The sequence below is a fragment of the Megascapheus bottae genome, chromosome 4, assembly GCF_031878675.1.
Source record: "Megascapheus bottae isolate mThoBot1 chromosome 4, mThoBot2.hap1, whole genome shotgun sequence".
Classification (NCBI taxonomy): domain Eukaryota; kingdom Metazoa; phylum Chordata; class Mammalia; order Rodentia; family Geomyidae; genus Megascapheus; species Megascapheus bottae.
In genome coordinates this window covers 46068175-46086581 of record NC_143512.1, presented here as the reverse complement: position 1 = coordinate 46086581, position 18407 = coordinate 46068175, and the positions used below count along the sequence as shown (strand labels likewise).

Below are 18407 nucleotides of genomic sequence, written 5' to 3'. Positions count from 1 at the left end.
CTGTTATTATTATAACTGAGTTTTGAAATACCACTGGGAATATTAGTTTGCATACAACAGGAGTGTTAGTACATTTAAATTTGTTTACAGTTCAAGAGTAGCAAACCTTTAACTTAACTGTTTCTCCTGTGTGAAAATTAAGTAAAACTCCTTGAAGATCTTAATCTGTGCTTTGGATTATCATCATAATGAAAGTATTATTTATTTATTGAGTGAGTGAGTGAGTGACTGGGAATTGGTAAGCAAGCACTCTACCACTTGATTATCATCCTTTAAAAAAATGTTTCTGGGGCCGGGAGTTTGGCCTAGTTGCTGGGAATAACATACCCCATAGTAATCTCTCTTCTTCCTCCTCCTCCTTTCTATGTGGCAGTATTAGGGCTTGAAATCAGAGCCTAGGCACTGTCCCTTAGCTTTTTTATTCAAAGTTGTTACTCTATCACTTTACTACTTGAGCTGCAGCTCCACTATCTGGCTCCACTTCTGGCTTTATTTTGGGTGAATTAGCTGCATTAAATTGGCGATTCTCAGATCTTAGACTTTTAAGTACCTAGGATGACAGGCATGAGCCCCACCACCTAGCTTAATTTTTTTTGATATTTTTATTGTAATTAATAAAAGGGTTACATGATATTTGCCATATAGAAGGTGCATTAATTCGCATACATTGATACCTAGCTTAATTTTTACAGATACCTGGTGGATCCATGAAAAACAATCCAGGAAGTCTGAGAAAAGCTGATTTCAAAGGAAAAACAAAACTCAATTTGTTTTTTGGAGACTTGGATTCAAGTCCAATTCAATTCCTAGCTATTTATCAAAGGCTGGCCAAGTGTTCATAACTTAGGGCATATGCTTCCTTGTCAATTAAATAATCCTACAAGCTCTACTTGCCTCACAGCCTTACTCTGAAAGTCAGTGAGATGATATATTTGACAGTTCATAACAACCCTTCACCAAGGTTATATCATAATGGAAGGGCAAGGAGCTGGGGATTTACTGCAAACCCTTCAATATGTGCTGGAGAGTCATCTCTGGCAAATCAGTCCTGGCAGCAACTTCTCTCCCTAGCAAACAGCAAGGATGATGGACCTTGGCCAAAATGCTGGCTCCAAGTCAATCAGGGCCCTTTTGTTGCTCTCTACTGCCCTCTTCAGTGCAGAGTTTGGACTTGCAACTAATGGGTTGACTCAGCAGCAAGTAAACACCAGCTAAATGTCCCAGCCACCTTGGCTCTGTGGACCTATATTTGTGCATATGCAGGTATGTATGTCTGCTTCTGCCTTGAGTGCTAAATGAGAATTTGCCCTTCAACCTTCTGCACTACCCAGCCCCTGTCTTTCCCCAGTGTCTCTCCACTGGCTCTCAGACCTGCCCAAGCTCCTCTGTACTTGGCAAGAACTTCTTTCCCTCAGTGTTCATGCCTTAAGATAGATTTAGGACCCAGAGATCCTACAACAACTTTCTCCTGTTTGCTTATCTGCATTTGAGAAATTTCTAATTATGTAATAGCCACTGAGAAAATAAGGGCAGGCTTTATTGTTCTACTTCCATTTTAATGCTGTGGGTCTATTTTAATATCTCAGTCTATTTTTAAGATCAGCTTCTATTAACTGTTGGTGTTTACATTGGATTCTTGGACTTGAAGACTGTGACTTTAAGCAGTAGCTGCTTACAAGCAGCTTGTGTTCTTGTTTAGCACTCAAGGTTTCAGCAGCAGTCCCTACCCCTTCATGTTTCCCATTACCTAAAACTAGTACCATAAAATTATGTCCCCAAGCTGGATGCACTGGCTAATGCTTGTAATCCTAGCTACACAAGAGGCTGAGATCTGTGGTTCCTAGTTCAAAGTTAGCTCAGGCACAAAAGGCCATGAGGCACTTATCTCCAATTAACCAGCAAAGAACCCAAATGGAAGTGTGGCTCAAATGGTAGAGTCTCAGATTGAGTGAAAAGCCAATTGAGAGGGCAAGTTCAAGCTCTTGTACACACACACACACACACACACACACACACACACACACACCCCACTATTAGTACTCTATCAATGGAGTAATCCATCTGTGTAGTCAGAGCCCTTATGAGCCAATCACTTCCCCCAAACCCATCAGCTGGCAACCAAACCCCTAGATCAATGAGAGCATCGGGTCATTTTAGATTTAAACCATTAAAGACATTGAATGGTATTTTCCCTGGGAATACCACATGGTTCAGAGACACAGAGATTTAGGCTCACTGGCTATTAGGATACTTCAAACTCACTCAGGGTTAGCGTCACTGTCTGCAGAAGCTATGACTGATCAGGAATAGTCTGGCATTCTTCCTCCTCATGGTAAGCCAGTGTGTAGCAGAGCATCTTCTGTCTTACTCTTCAATGTGTAGGGTTGATTGTGCCTGGGAATGCCTTATGGGATATCAGGACCAGAATCCATCCTGCCATGGAATAAAGCTGTGATTCTCAAGGTGATTAGAAAGTATGTACAGGTCCTGTATACATCCCCCTCCCCTCAGAGAGCTAGATTCTGCATATCTGGGACAGGATTGGAGTCTGTATTTCTTTCAGTACTCTAATATAAATCACCTGAGAAGTAGGCTTGGGCAACCAATGACAGCAAAAGTGTCCCTCCCTAGACCTGAAGGCTGCAGTTTAAAGAGGGGGTGTTTCCATTTATACCCAGAGAAATCTGAGAAGTCACCTCAGCCTCAATGGGGGCTCACAGCTTCCTCTTGATGACTTAAGCTTCACACCTAAGGTAGCAATAACCACTCATCATCACAAGGCTAGCTGTTCAGACCAAATTAGAAATGGTAACAGGAAAGGCACCACAGTAGTCAAAAGCACACATTTAAGAATCTGTAATTCTGATTTCTGTTCTTCACACTGAGAACACCGTGGACAACACTGGGCTAATTAACCCTGTATCCCCTACACAAACCTCTGACCTTTGATGAAGACTTGTTCTTTTTTGTTTTGTGCTTGTGTGTTTTGTTGTGACAGATCACTGCTGACCTCCCACCCAAAGGTGTCTTCTGATTTCCTGTGTGGTGATCCTTATGCTTGCAGTCGTCGCTGCTCTGATTGGTCTTGGGATCACCTTCGGAATGCCTGTAGAACCTGCAGGTATGTGCCAGCCTGTCCGCTCCACATACAAGAATGTGTTTATAGTCCATACTTCCAAAATGGGTGACTCTATTAGTGATGGGCAGTTGCCATGTGCTATGTGCCAACTGTTACTCTGGACATTTTACCCAGGTCTTTTTTCTTAATCTTTCTCAATAGTCTTAAAAGGTAGCTGGTATCACCATTATGACAGAGACTCAGAGAAGTTAGACAACTTACACAAGATCAAATATAGCTACTACACAAACAAGCCAAGCCATGCTGACTCTGAAATTTACACAGGATATGGTCTCTACCTTCAAGGGAATTCTACTGCAGTTAGAGAGACTGATTAGACAACACCATGTAATTAGGAACTAAATTAGGTTAGGTTGAGATGATACATATTTTCAGTAATTTGGGAAATCAGCTAAGATTGGTGTTGAAGGGGTTTGGTAACGAAGGAGCAGAGAGACTGGAGTGGAGCCTTGGAAGAGAGCTCAGCTTTAGACAGGATCCAAAGGAAGAACATGTGTGCTCTGACTGGACTAGAAGATGTGGACTTTCCCAGCCCCAAAAGTGAGGTATGGAAGGAAGATAGATTAAAAATAAAACCAAGTAGTAAAGGGGTTGGCACTGGATAAGATGTTATGGGACAGTGGTACAGCAACACTGAATTTTATGTAATTTTAACATACACACTCACATACATAAATATATACACACATACACACATGCATGCACACTGTCGGTCCAGGATTTGCTTTCCTCCCTTTTACTGCTCATTTGACTGACACATCAAGGGTTTAAAAGGAATCTCAGGGGCCAGCAGTTTGACCTAGTGGTAGAGTGCTTGCCTAGCATGCACGAAGAGCCGGGTTCGATTCCTCGGTACCCCACATACGTAGCAAAAAGCCGGAAGTGGTGCTGAGGCTCAAGTGGTAGAGTGCTAGCCTTGAGAAAGTCCAAGGACAGTGCTCAGGCCCTGAGCTCAAGCCCAGGAATGGCAAAAAAAAAAAAAAAAAGGAATCTCAGGTGTCCGCAGACTTGAGGTGTGCTGCCTTTGCGCTTTCCACAAACCCTAGTTAACTTCAACCAAGCCCTACCACTTCGTGTGGTAATAATCTGTTCTGGAATTTGTACTGAGGGTCATGCCATCCTCAGCCTTGGCATATAGCAGGCTTTCAGGAAGTCATGTGGGATAGGACGCAGAGGCCTGGTGCTGTCAGAAAAGGAGTCATGAAAGACTTGAGCAAGGAGGTAAAATCAAGCAACCTATGTGTGGTCCCAATGGGGGAAATGGAGATGGGCGAGTGTGAAGTGGGGGGATTGACCAGGGCATGTCACCTGGAAAATGGCTCCTCAAGTTTCATGGAAAAAACAATGACACTTGGGGATGTTGCTCCCTAACAATGGACTCCTTGCCACTGGCTACTACTTCTCTGGAGGAGTGAGTCTACACTTCTTTACCAAATGTGAATGATTATGCAAAAAATAAATACATAAGTAAGTATCCATACATAAACATAAACTGCAAGCAAGCTAAGCAGGCTTAGAATCTTGGAGTAGAGATGAGAAAAAGAAAAAAGAGAGGAAATGAAGTGGAAAAAGAACAACAGGAAGAAGCCTGATGTTCATAGCATGCATGCATGCACACATGCATGGTTCACATGCTGGATTTGTCTTGCAAATTTTTCAGAGTTAATGTATCGCCAATGCAAGACAGCCTCACAGCACCTGGGCTTCTTGTGTGAGGACCTCACTACATGTTTGCCACCCTCTCTGCTTTGTAATGGCAAGGTGGACTGCAGTTACGGAGAAGATGAATCTGCTACCTACTGCGGTAAGGTGCACAAATGATCAAACTTAAAGAATCGTTACCATTAGGCAATTATACAAATAAGAATTATTTAAAACATTATGCACAATTGTTTTCTGTTAGAAAAAAAAAAGTCTTGGCCAGGAGTTTGGCCTAGTGGTAGAGTGCTTGCTTAGCATGCACGAAGACCCAGGGTTGATTCCTCAGTACCACGTACACAGAAAAAGCCATAAATGGTGCTGTGGCTCAAGTGGCAGAGTGCTATCCTTGAGGAAAAAAAAAGCCCAAGGATAGTGCTCAGGCCCTGAGTTCAAGCCCCAGGACTGGCAAAAAAAAAAAAAAGTCTTTGTCTAATCACACAGGACAAATACCCACTAGTCTCCCACAAAATTTGATATTCAAGTGTCCCAACCAGAAGACTTGGACATATGTGGACAAGGTGTGTGACGCAAAAAATGACTGTGGTGACTGCTCAGATGAATCAGGTAAAAATGGGGATATGTTCTAGACCTTTTAGGCGGTCCTTGTAATTGGTAGCCTTACATTTCAATAACACAAGTCAAGGGCCAAGGGACCAATCACTCATGCTTTTAATCCTTGTGACTTGGGGGGCAGAGATCTGAGAATGGTGATTCAAAGTGAGCCCAAATGAGAGGAAAGTCCCTGAGACTCTTATCTGCAATTAATCACCAAGCAACTGAAAGTGGAGCTTTGGCTTAGGTGGTAGAGCCCTAGTCTTGAGAAAGCTCAAGGACAGTGCTCTGAGTTCAAGCCCTAGTCCTGGCATGTACACTAAAAAATAATAAATCATCCTTACAAACCTTCCATAAAGATTATTTATCTCTACAATTAAGAATTTCTTTCAGGAATGACATGTAGCTCAGTGGTATGTTGCATGCTTAGCAAGCTGGCCCTGGGTTCCATATCCAAAACACCATCAAAAGACCAGAAGGATCTTGGTGCTGGTGGCTCAACCTGTAATCCTAGCTACTCAGGAGGATAAGATCTAAGGATTGTGGTTCAAAGTCATCCCAGGCAAGAAAGTCCATTGAGACTCTTATCTCCAATTAACCACCAGAAAGTGACTCTTTGATTCAAAGTGGAAGAGCCTTGAGCAGAAGAGGTCAGGGTCTGTCCAGGCTCTGAGTTCAAGTTCTGTAGCCCACAAAACAAAAACCAGAAAGGAGGTAAAAGAAGGCACAGAGGGAGGGAAGGAAAATTTCAGCATACCAGTAGATTGTGCCTGTTCTAGGTAGGAAGTAAGTAGAACCAGTTTTGCAAGAATTAACAAAAGGACCTAAGCTCTCAGTGAACACCTCTTCCCTGTATCATATTCCACTTGAGTGAAGAACAAAGAAGTCTGTTTAATGCTTTGGTACTCCAGACTTTATTGCTAACTTCTGTTATTCCCTTGTCCTTCCTTTCGCACTTTCCTTGTCCTTCTCCAGATTCCCAGTGTGGTTTAACTCTGAACATCATCTCTAGTCACTTTATAGCAAGGCTGTGTCACTCTAAAACCATGTCAGTAGGTACTGTTCCAAAACATCATGGTCCCAATTGATAATGAAAGATTTCTCAGAAATATACTGACTAGACAATTTCCTGCCCTTTCGTCATCAGGGAGGATAAAAATAGAAATATATCCTAGGACTTATGGAGAGCAATTTTCTGGTAACAAATCAAGAGAAATATTAAGAAATCCTTTTCTTCTGGTTAGCTGCCAGTTAGCCCTGATTTTTGTCCCCTGCTGATTGAACACACTCAGGAGGCCCCCACTTTGTTTACAGAATATGTCAGCATGTTTAGCTTTAGGCTAAAATAGTACTCTACTTGGCTTTTCAAACTACACGTAGACTCTCTAATAAACATCTGTGATTTTCCCAGTAGAGTTTTCACTAGTATTAAGAACCAAAGGGTAATTTCTTGTCCAATAGTACCTTTTCCAACCTACTTTGACATTTTAACAATTAAGTTTTAAAAACAAATGCATTTGTCTAGTTTCACAGTGCCCAAAGTGCTCAGGCTGGACATGTGATACTGTTTTCTTCATGGATTGTGCCTGCATTCCCAGAACTCGCTGCAAAAATGGCATTCAAGACTGTGCTGATTGGAGTGATGAAAACTTATGCAACTACTAAAAGGCTTTTCTAATCTTGGTTTGGGAAAAGCAGAAAACTGTTATTTGCCTCAAGACTTCTCAATTGTTGATTTGGCTATCTGCCTATATTCCTTACTGGGACAGGGGCCCGAAAGATCTACTATAGAACCCGAATCTAGTGAAAAAAAGAAAATAAGCAGAATCAGGTCCCTTTCTCCATTTTTGTTTCCAAGTTTTAGAATGAAGCTGTCCTCTCTATTCACTAATTATGGGGACCACAAAATCAGATGGTAATTTATTTCCATAGATATAAAGGTTTTGACTATAGGTTCTGTTAAGAAATGCCTATCTCATTAGTGTAGTTCTAGTTCAGATCCATCTAAAAACCAATTTAGTTCAGATCTTAAAAAAAAATTATCCACAGAAGTGACATTGATCAAGAAGGGTTGTACTTATAACCAAAGTTATAGAAATATAAGCTCTGCATACTACTAATTGATGGTTACAAAAAAGAAAAAAATACAGCTGGGAATGTGGCTTAGTGGTAGAGTGCTTGCCTAGCATGCATGAAGCCCTCGGTTTGATTCCTCAGTACCATGTAGCGAAAAAGCCAGTAGTGGTTGGTGCTGTGGCTCAAGTGGTAGAATCCTGGCATTGAGCAAAAGAAACTCAGGGACAGTCCCCAGGCCAAGTTCAAGCCCCAAGACTGGCAAGAAAGAAAAGAAAGGAAGAAGGGTGGGGGGAGAGAGAGACATTGTGAATAGCCAGGCACTAGTAGTGCATGCTTAGAATCCTAGCTACTCAAAAGACAGATCTGGAAGACTGAGATTCCAAGCCAGACTAGACAGAAAAATGTGAGACTTCATCTCAATTAAGCAACAAAATGCTGGACTGGAGACAAGGCTTAATTGGTAGAGCACCAGGTCAAGTGACAGTACCAGATCGAGTTTCAAAAGAAAGTTCCAGTACCAAAAGAAAAAAAGTTGAGTAGTAGCCAAGAAATTATCATCCTGATACTAGGTTTAAATCTCAACCACATTCCTACCAGACTGTGCTACTGGAGAACTGAAGAGTAATCACCTCTTTAAGATGGGTTCCTCATGTGTATGCCTTTTACTTTTTTTTTAACAATGAGATAAAACAAGTTGGAATGCTGAGATATTAAAATAGACCCACAGCATTAAAATGGAAGTAGAACAATAAAGCCTGCCCTTATTTTCTCAGTGGCTGTTACATAATTAGAAATTTCTCAAATGTAGATAAGCAAACAGGAGAAAGTTGTTGTAGGATCTCTGGGTCCTAAATCTATCTTAAGCCATGAGCATCGAGGGAAAGAAGTTGTGCAGCCATAGTTCTTGCCAAGTACAGAGGAGCTACAGGAATTGAAGAAAGATGATTGTATTATTTTCATTTCTGGGAGCTGGTGAGAAGATTGTCCTTCACAATCCCTGGCCATCCGCACTACTACACACACAGCTTCTCCTAGCTGATGACATGTGATCATTAATGATACGCATTGCTTCCCAGCCAGCTGGTGCTTTGCCATCCTTTCCCTGCCAGGAGATTGGCAGTGTTCCAACTCAAGGCTGCTCCTGAAATAGAACCCAACCACAGGCACACTAGAAAGTGTGACAAACTTTTATATCAACTAAAAACCTTGGTCACTTGTTAACTATCAATAAATGAGAAAAACTTTGCTATTAATCCACAGCCATCAGAACACATCCCGTCTTGGGGTATGAGCTCAGGGTGTAGATGCTGTCCCTGAGCTTTTTTTTTTTTTTTTGCTAGTCCTGGGCTTGAGCTCAGGGACTGAGCACTGTCCTTGCACTTTCTCAAGGCTAGAGCTCTACCACTTGAGCCTCAGCACCATTTCCAGCTTTTTTTTTTTTTTTTTCTAGATATGTGGTACTGAAGAATTGAACCTGGGTCTTCGTGCATGCTAGGCAAGCACTCTATCTACCACTAGGCCAAACTCCCAGCCCAGTCCCCCTCTTTTTCCTGTTGGTTGCAGGGTTTGAATTCGGGTCTGGGCACTGTCCTGAGCTTTGTTCAAGGCTAGCACTTACCACTTGAGCCACAGTACCACTTCTGGCTTTTTTTCTGGGCAGTTTATTGGAGACAAGCGTCTCATGGTTTTTCCTGCTCGAGCTGGCTAAACTGCCACCCTCAGATCTCCGCCTCCTTAGTGGCTAGGACTATAGGCATGAGCCACCAGCACCTAGCCAGTTCCATCTTTCTGGTGGTTAAATGGAGATGGCTCTTACATATTTTCCTGCCCAGGATGAATCTTGATTCTCATATCTCAGCCTCCTGAATAGTTGGGGTTACAGGCAGCACCTACATGAAACATGAACTTTTAAATAACACTTAAGGTCAGAAAAATGTCTCTGAAAAGGGCCTAACTGGTCTAAATAGCACCTGCACAGAATAAGCAAGTTGCCCTGGGCCAACTCTAAAAACCCATTGCACTTCTTCCTACAGTCCTTTCTTTTAGATCCAGGTGGTTAAAAGAACATTTTACAACTATGCTAACCAAAAGCATAAATGAAACTAGCAAGAGAAGCATTGCTAGAAATTCAAACCCTTATGTCTACTTGTCTTCCATCTTAGCCACCTACATGCTACACGTTACACATAAAACTGGGTTTTCTCAGTAGGTGTCACAGACTCAACAGTGCCACACACAGTGATTGTTCATCACTGAGGCCTGATATAAATGGATAGCATAGTCCAACCTGACTCATGGTAATCTGTAGTTTTGTAGTCCTTGTTAATGTAGCTTTCTGTTGGTCACTGAGCTCTTTTACTCAGGCTAGGGCTCTACCACTTTGCACCACTGTACCACTTCTGGTTTTCTGGTGGCTAACTGGAGCTTGATCCTTTGGGGACTTTCCTGCCTGGGCTAGTTTTGCACCAGAATCCTCAGATCTCAGCCTTCTGAGTAGGTAGAATCATAGCTGTGAGCCACTGGCACCCAGCTGCAATATACTTTTAACAGGAATGATACATAGCCTTTGAAGAAAATGGGACAAGAAACGGGCAACTACACAGCACTTGGTTTTTGGTCCAACTAAGTGGCTTTTACATAATTGTATACCTTCAACACTAAAGATTACTATAAACATTTAAGAGCCAGAATGATGGTACATTTCTATCATCCCACCACTCAGAAAACTGAAGCTTCAAGGAAGATTACAAATTCGACAGTCTGGGCTGTATAGATCACCTCAAAAGACCAAACCAAATATTAGTCTAATTCTAAAGCTGTATCTAAACAATTCTGTTAACTTTTAGTGTCTTAAAGGGACAATGTGAACCAGCACACATTCCTACTACTAACACTACTTTCCCACATCCCCAGTAACTTAATGAGATTAATTTATGTATACAGCATATTGCTGTATACATAAACGTAGTATCAAGAGAAAGATCCCCTTGCTTAACCTATATCTACTCCCACAGTACATCTATCACTTTCTAACCATGGAATTGAATATCTATAAAAGTTTTTAAACATGAGAACTTCAGACCATCTTTGTTATAACAGTTTTTAAACCTTAAAAAAAAAAAAAAAAGAAACTGTCTACTAGGCAAACAATTTTATTAACCTCTGTTTCAACATTAATTCCCAGGCTTTATCAGCTTCATTAGCTGCAAAGAATGAATTGTGTATAAGCAAAAACTGAAAAGAGCTGCAGTGTCCAAGAGGCTTGGGCTTAAAAATATTAAAGAGATCTAGATTTTATCAGACCCATAAACAAAAGAATTTTAAAAAGCAGTCATAATATAAAATAGCAGCTCCTGTAACTTCTTCAAATTGTATCTTCTTCAGAAGTTGACTCATTCAGTTTGCCTCATTCTTAGAAGCTTCATCAAAATTCTCCACAAGATCTAGAGAAAGGAAAAAATAATTCTAAAGTCATTCTCCAAATAATTATTGTAATAGGTGATAAATGCTGTAAAGTTGTCATTTCTAATGAGGCTGCTATCCATTTGACGTTGAAAATTATGTTTTAAACCTTTTGTATAAAATTTTATCTTGAATAAAAAAGCTATCAATAAGCATCAAGCTTACAGAATGTCTTTCTTTCTCTTTCCACTATAAGAATTAAACAATATGTTAATTGATTGAGGGGGTAGGGGAATATATATGAAATACCTGCCATACATTTTGGTACTTCCTCAGTTCCTATGAATACTTGCCTGAATTATTCAAAGCATCAGTATTTATTAATCTAGTGTAGTGGTCGCCTGTCAAATACACATTTACTTTACATCAAAGTAATTAGCCATAAGTGCTGATATATTCCTGTAAGGCAGGAGATTGGATCACCCTGGGCTACACAGCATGACCTTCCTCCAAGAAGAATCAAAGTAAATAATCCAATAATGTATGAGTAAAATGTCTCATGATTGCCAAAGGAGTTATTTTGCCTCCGTATCTCAAGAATTTTAAACAATTCTCCATGCCTTTTTATAAATTCAGGGATTCCTAGGTAACTTAGGTTAGAAGATATGCACTTGCTTTTCCTTGGAATCTCAAACAGAAACAAGCCAAGCCTACACTTAACTCCCAGTTAAATAACACTACATTATTTTTCTCATTCTAAGTGACTTGTCTTTTTATTTCTCATCCTCCTTCCAATTTACTACCATAGATGACTCCATAAAAGAAACAAAAAAATCCTTATTCTTCTTTGATAAGGTTCTTTAAGATACACAAAAGTGAAAGTTCTTACCTGGAACTTCATCATCATCATCCTCTCCAGTAGCAAGTGGTGCTTTTCCATCCACAGCTGTACAAGGAAAACATACATGTAACTTATATACTATTTCTCTACACTCTCAATATACATCAACCAAAAGAACAAATGTCAAACATATTCATGACAAATGACTTCAAGGATTTCACATATGTACTGAAGAACATTACATTCTGATATGTACAAATTTGCCAGTTATTCTTTGAATTCTTCCTGCCAACCACAGGACTCGAGAGCACATTTCCTACACAAATAATGGTTAAGATTTATCTTGGGAAGGTACCATCCCAAGATAAAGACCATTTTCTCAAATATCTTGTGTATGGTACTTTACTCAAAAACCATTTACTCTTTACTAAGCATCCACTTCTATCACACAAAAGAGTTCCATTTCACAGTAACTTCCCTATATGGGCACTTGGGATACTTCAAAAGCTTACTCCAATCCTCAAAGGACAAGGCAGACTAAAACTTTTAAATGTTTATGTGACAAAAATGAAAGCCAAGTCCAGTGGCTCATGCATGTATCCCTAGCTACTCACGAGGCTGAGATCTGAGAATGGCAGGTCAAAGCTAGTCTGGCACTGAAGTCTATAAGACTTATTGCCAATTAACCAAAGAAAAGTGAAGTGGCCCTATGGCTCAAGTGTTAAGAGTGCTAGCCTTGAGCCGAAGAGCTCAGGGACAGCGCCCAGGCCCAGAGTTCAAGCTCCACAATGGACCAAAAAAAGTAAACCAAGGCACAGTTTGTCAACTCACGGAAAAGCAAGGTAACCAAGTTAAGTCATAAACATTTACTTGGCTTTTGCATTCTTCAAATTTCTAAAGAAAAACTTAAAATATATACTTAGCTCACTACTTTCTGCCTTGAACAAAATCCCCACACTGTAATTTTAAAACACCAAAGCACTGGCAGATTATATCTTTAAAATATTACAGTATGATTTATGATACAATTGAATAAATCCAAAAGTACATTCAACAATGTGTTGAAATAACTAGAAGACTCCAAAAGGTCTCAATACAGAAATGACATATAAATAGAAATACTAATTATAGTAGTATATTTAAATAAATTCCAAACAACAAACCCAAAATTAACATTTTAATAATTTCTAGCTAAAAAGCTTGCCTGATTCAAAATAAGCAAGCTAAGTGGTCATAACAAATGAGAAACCACTGTAAACACTGGCTTAAAATCAATTAAAACGTATTATTAAAGTTTACTTTCCAAATCTAAAGACATTTTTGGCAAGCCCAAGCCCAGAGATCAAAGACATATGTTACTCAGTTACCCCTCAGTAAAGCCCCTTGTTAGAACACTCACATTGTTTGGGCAGAGCTTCGGCCAGTCTCCTTAAACTAGTCAGACTGTCTGCACCAAGCTGGTTCAAGATGCTGGGAAGCATTTCTGTCAGCTGCTTTGTCTCAGCATGGCCTGTAATGGTGAAAGTATTTGCTGCCAAAGATGCCTGAACTTTAGGGTTGTTAAAGTGGATCACTGTTCCTTGGTTTGTAAACATATTCACCTATAAAAAAAATACATAAATAAAATCAGTAATGTCTATCAAAGCCTTTTGTTTTATTAAACAAAAACTCAAGCCTGGCTAATGAATTTAGTATTTCATTTTGAAGCATAGGCAAAATTTTTCCTGAATGTAATGTACAAGCAAGTAGCTTTCAGATTTGACAAACTCCCTGATCTTCATTTATAGGGTAGAACCATGGACTGGAGGTATGATTAAAGAATACAGTGCCAGCCAGGAGGTAAAAAGCTGAGAGCTATGAGGCCCTGAGATGAAGCCCCTGCACCACCAAAATGGGGGAAGAAGGTGCAGAAGTATGTCTAATATTTTGTTAATGAAAAAATTAATGCATGAATGCCAAAACTTTCTTCAACGTAATCTTGTTCTGACACTTACCTCCTCAATACCAGAGATATTGTTCACTCCTAACTTCTTTAAGGAGAACTGAAGTTTTTTGTCATCTGCTGTAGCTGTTCTATGAACCACCTTCTTCTTTCTGCGAGCAGTTCCCTAGGAGGAAAAAGTGGACAAAAAGGTACATTCATACAATAGAAACAAACATCAAAGAGGAAAAATTTCTCTCTCTCCCTCTTTTTGGTTGGTTGTGGGATTTGAACTCTAGGCCTGGGCGCTGTCCCCTGAGCTCTTCAGCTCAAGGCTACAGCCCTAACCATTGAGCTACAGAGCCACTTCTGGGTTTTTGGTGGTTAACTGCAGATAAGAGTCTCACAGAGAGGCCAGGAGTTTGGCCTAGTGGTTAAAGTGCTTGCCTAGCATGCATGAAGACCTGGGTTCGGTTCCTTGGTACCACATACATAGAAAAAAGCTAGAAGTGGGGCTGAGGCTTAAGTGGTAGAGCTCTAGCCCTGAGAGAGTCCAAGGACAATGCTCAGGCCCTGAGCTCAAGCCCAGGACTGGCAAAAAAAAAAAAAAAACAGATTTTACTTTAAACAGATGAGTAATATGGCATGTGAATTATATGTCAATAAAGCTATTAAAAAAAAAAAGAGTCTCACAGACTTTAGTGCCTGGGCTGGCTTTGGACCACAATCCTCAGCGCTCAGCCTCCTGAGTAGCTAGGATTACAGGAGTGAGCACTGCGCCTGACTAATTTCTAATTCTTTTGGAATCTTTAGTTCTGTACAAGAAAGTCACTATAACCACAAACTACAGCTGGACAGGATAAGCGATAGAAGAAAAATTGGGTAAAGGAAAGGACCCATCTACAAATCCTTAATGAATTCTGGTATTCTTATTTTGTATGGTAGGGTGGTCTTTTCAAAGTCCTAGTAACCAAGTCCTTTTATGAGCTCTAGGTGAGCAAAGTAGATAGTCACAGTAAAGAGGTAAGTGTCATGACACAGTCAGATCAATGTGTATATAGATTTCTTTCTTTTTTTGGGTGGGCGGGGGAAGGAGGAGGTGGTTGCGGGGCGTGAACTTTGGGCCTGGGCTCCAATATGCGCCACTCTTGAACATACCTCCTAAACCAAGTAAACCTCTGCTGTTCTTCAAACAGGCTATGATCCCAGAGCATGCATGTGTCACTCCTCTCTTCCCCCGACATTCTGTGCAGCTTCCTCCCTTACACATATTTCTTCTATTTGTATCATATCACCAGAAACCCTTCTCAATCACCCAATTAAAAACAAGAACATTAAGAGCAACAACAAAAATCCCAGACTCAAAACTCACTCTAGAATATAAGTTCCCAGAGTTGTTTAATGCTAAAAATTTCAGTATTTAGCTCTAGGTTTTCAAAGCTTAATCAGTAAATACTCAATGAAATTATAAACACCCAACAACTTCACAGTCTTTTAATTCTTATGGATCTATTAAAATCCTCTTCAAACCACTTTGTCCTATAAGCCCTGCAATTACTCATCCCTCCAAATCTTTTATATTGCACTACACAAAATAAACCTGTCTCTACTACAAGTTTTAAAACCTCCCCCTATGGACTTTATATCTAGTATTAAACTTAATAATCACACTGAAGTGGTAATATGCAGATAATCTCCAGAGATTTCTATAGGATTCTTACATAGCATACATTTCACCAAGGTAGAAAGCAATTTCTTAATTACATTATTACAAATGTTTTTGATTGGATCCTGAAATAAAGGACTGTTAAAAGACTTTTATCTCAAATACCTGCTATTTTCTCTAAGGCAAAACACACCAACTGAAATTTACATCCTATTATAAGGTTTCTTAAAAGGTATAGAAAATGTTTTAAATAAGAGGAATACTTTTCTGTATCAGCTAACCAAATATTGTTTTAACACTCATCAGATTTTAAAGTCCTTGAAAACTAAGGACTTTTGAGTGGTGCCTCTGAAAATTGAAAGCCTAAAAATTAGAGTGACAAGCTTGTACACACATTATTCCTAGAACTGTATGAAAAGAAAATGATCGTTGAAGAAATCAACAGAAAATACATCAAGGATCCAGAAAGAATATGGGATGTGGAATGTGTTGTCAACTGTGGAAAAAATAAGAAACATCTAATGCTTCTGTTGCAGGTGTGGATACGGAAGACAAGTATCATCACCAAAGGGGACGGGAGGGGGGGGGAGCCCAGACATTCACTATCGGTTAAGTCCAGTAACTTACCAGAGCTTCATTTTGTAATTTAATCTGGACTTTTGGCTATCTCACAGCAAACTCGACATGAAGGTATAAATGCTCAAAGCTGGGAAAATTTAATAGGTAATAAACTTGTACTACAGAAGCCTCACAAGTTTTATCAAGTAAAGACACGCTCTGTTTCAACAAGCTACCACACCTAGCTAAATACTAGGAATGTGCTAGCACAATATAAAATGCAACTAGGTAGATCTCTGTGTACAGCAGCCTAAATTAGGAGGCAATCTAAAAACCAAGTTCAAAAAGAATCCTCATGAAGAGAACCAATGTCAGCCAGGAAAAACCAATTAACCAAAACTGATTAGTTAAAATTCAGTTACTTTCCTCAGTTTTAGCAAAACTGCAAAGCGAAAAAAGGGCATCTGCTTAGGTAATAACTTCAAATTATAAGTCACTGTTGCTAAACTCCAAAATACATCTATTAAAGAAGCTATCAAGTATCCTAATACACAATCACCCTGAAGGGAATTCAGTACAGAAAACATTACAGAAGGGTTTTTTTTTTAAATATAATAGGAAAAAATGTCCCAACAAAAATTGAAAAAGTAGGGTGGAGATGTATATTGCTCAATGCTAGAGGTTTGCCTAGCGTGTGCTAATCATGGTGTGACCTACAACCTGGCTTCCTTCCCTAGCACAGTCAAAAAAAAATTCCTCCCCACCAAAAACCCAAATCAAAAGAACCAACTTTACACAACAGTATTGTGTGCACAATGTTTGAACTGAAATGACGGTTTTTCCTACTAAACCTTTCCATTCGATTTATGCACTGTTGTATCAAAGACAACATAAACGCAGCGTTGCTTTTAGTTTTAAGGCTTCTTCTCTTTTCACGTGCTTTCTCCCCTAAGATATCTAACCCCCTCCCTTCCCCTCTTCGGCGAATCCTCAAGACAGGCAAAGGAACTTACTTTCCCACCAATGCGCACTTGTGCCTGCAGTTTGGCGAGTTTTTCTTGGTTCATGATAGTTTCTTTCATCTAGAAAGCAGAAGGGGGGAAAAAAAGGAAAAAGGAAATCCTCAGCAAAGAAAGGTCTGGCTCGCTCTAGCGTGGGTTCCACGCTCGTTATCCCCCCAGCCTCCAGCAGGAGAAGGAACACCCAACGCAGGCCCGGGGCCTGCATCCCCTCCACCAAGATCCAAATTTCAGCTCCCACGGAGCAGTAATTCCCACCCCCACCCCCCCTCTGCCTCCCCCTTTCCCCCCCTCGCCCTCTCCAGGCCCGGAACAAGGGCTGCGACCCGCGCCCGGCAGCACCCCCGCCCCGGCCCCGGCCTGGCCTCGGCCTAGCCAGGGCCTACCCGGCCCGGCCACTCTCCACACGCCTCGCGGTACCTGAGGCTCCTGTCCTCGGGTTCCGCCGCGGGGTGGAGGAAGAGACGGCGTCGCCTCGGCCCCAGGGCCGCCGCCCCTGGCTCGACCTCGCCCCCGAGAGTCTGCCTGAGCCGGGGCGCCCGTCCGTCGCATCGCCTTGCTCTCCTCAGCCCTGTCCCTCCCTGTCTCGCTCCTTCCGGGAACTTCCCGCCCCCGCTCCCGTCCTCCTCCCACGACGGAGTCCAGAGCCTTTTTTGTACCTTGTCGGAGCGGAAATGGGGCCGCGCGGGGGACTAGGGTTGGCGCTCAGAGGGTCTCGGGCAGACCAGCTGAGATTAGGCGCACACACGCGGGGACGCAAGATGGCAGCTAGAGGGAGGCCGGAAGTGACGCAGGCCCATTTCCGTCAGAAATCCGGAAACGGACGGCCCCTCACTGCGCAGACGCAGTTGTGCGCTGTTTGGGTTGCGTGGGTCGAAACCCGCACCGCCTCTCTTTCCCTCCTCGCCGCGTCGGGCGGGCGGCGGCCGACGGCGCGACGCCGGCGAAGGGGAGGCCGGAGAGGTCCGCCAGCCGGCTCTCGGCAGCGAGGGCCCGGAGGCGGAGGGCGGGCCTAGGCCGCTGCGCCGGGCTCCCGTCCACGCGGCGGGCAGTGTGGATTTGAGAGCTGTCAGGAACAGGGCCCGTTGCGCGTCCCAAAGGTAGATGGTTTGCTAGGTTCCCTCGGAACGTCTGGAATTTGTAGGGCGCACCCTCCACGGGGTTCTTGGTATGTTTTAACAGGCAGAAAGAAGGCTGACTCCTCGGTATTGGAATTGGCGTGGAGCGACCCAAGGGAGTCCACTTAAAGGAGAATTGGTGCCTGGTGTGTTTGGGAGAGCATACACGCGTGCCTTTGAGTTCAAATTTTGTTACAGCACAAGCTCTAAAACCATCTTAAAGTCACCGGTATTAAAAACGGCAATTTAAAAACGCTATGTGGCTACTTTTTTTTTTTTTTTTGGTGTTCTTCGCTATGTAATTTACTTGCACATTCAAATGTAAGTTCGAAATCTTAGAAAAAGTTTGCAGGAACAGATGGGTGTTAAGGGCAGACTCCTCCAGTTTAAGATCATTTTTTTGCTTGGACTATG

General features: G+C 41.6%; 2 protein-coding genes across 3 annotated transcripts; one reads left to right on the top strand and one right to left on the bottom strand.

The window, feature by feature from the left end:
* Window positions 1–3018: 3018 nt before the first annotated feature.
* On the top strand, window positions 3019–7057 carry LOC150064392 (low-density lipoprotein receptor class A domain-containing protein 1-like; the record flags this gene model as incomplete). The annotated part of the gene is made up of 4 exons (XM_090331054.1): window positions 3019–3121; window positions 4800–4943; window positions 5282–5404; window positions 6918–7057. Coding segments are annotated over 4 exons (510 nt in total), but the record flags the coding sequence as incomplete, so codon positions are not given.
* A 3547-nt stretch (window positions 7058–10604) lies between these two features.
* On the bottom strand, window positions 10605–17666 carry Btf3 (basic transcription factor 3). Of its 2 annotated transcripts, none has more exons than XM_090331819.1 (6): window positions 17535–17666; window positions 16870–16938; window positions 13706–13819; window positions 13111–13312; window positions 11760–11816; window positions 10605–10911 (listed from the first exon to the last, which is right to left on the bottom strand). In XM_090331819.1, the coding sequence occupies exons 2-6, from the start codon at window positions 16936–16938 to the stop codon at window positions 10865–10867; spliced, it is 489 nt and encodes a 162-aa protein (XP_090187945.1). In that variant the 5' UTR covers window positions 17535–17666; the 3' UTR covers window positions 10605–10864. The 2 variants fall into 2 exon arrangements, with proteins under 2 accessions (XP_090187945.1, XP_090187944.1); XM_090331818.1 differs by lacking the exon at window positions 17535–17666 and adding an exon at window positions 17296–17518.
* Window positions 17667–18407: the final 741 nt, after the last annotated feature.

What these genes read in the sequence shown, in the direction of transcription:
- Btf3 (XM_090331818.1), bottom strand. Translation starts at nt 17,427, where the DNA reads ATGCGACGGACGGGCGCCCCGGCTCAGGCAGACTCTCGGGGGCGAGGT. An exon ending in CCCGAGGACAGGAGCCTCAG is followed by an intron (nt 16,939 to 17,295) that starts GTACCGCGAGGC and finishes TCTGCTTTCTAG; the next exon opens with ATGAAAGAAACTATCATGAA. An exon ending in AAGTGCGCATTGGTGGGAAA is followed by an intron (nt 13,820 to 16,869) that starts GTAAGTTCCTTT and finishes TTTTCCTCCTAG; the next exon opens with GGAACTGCTCGCAGAAAGAA.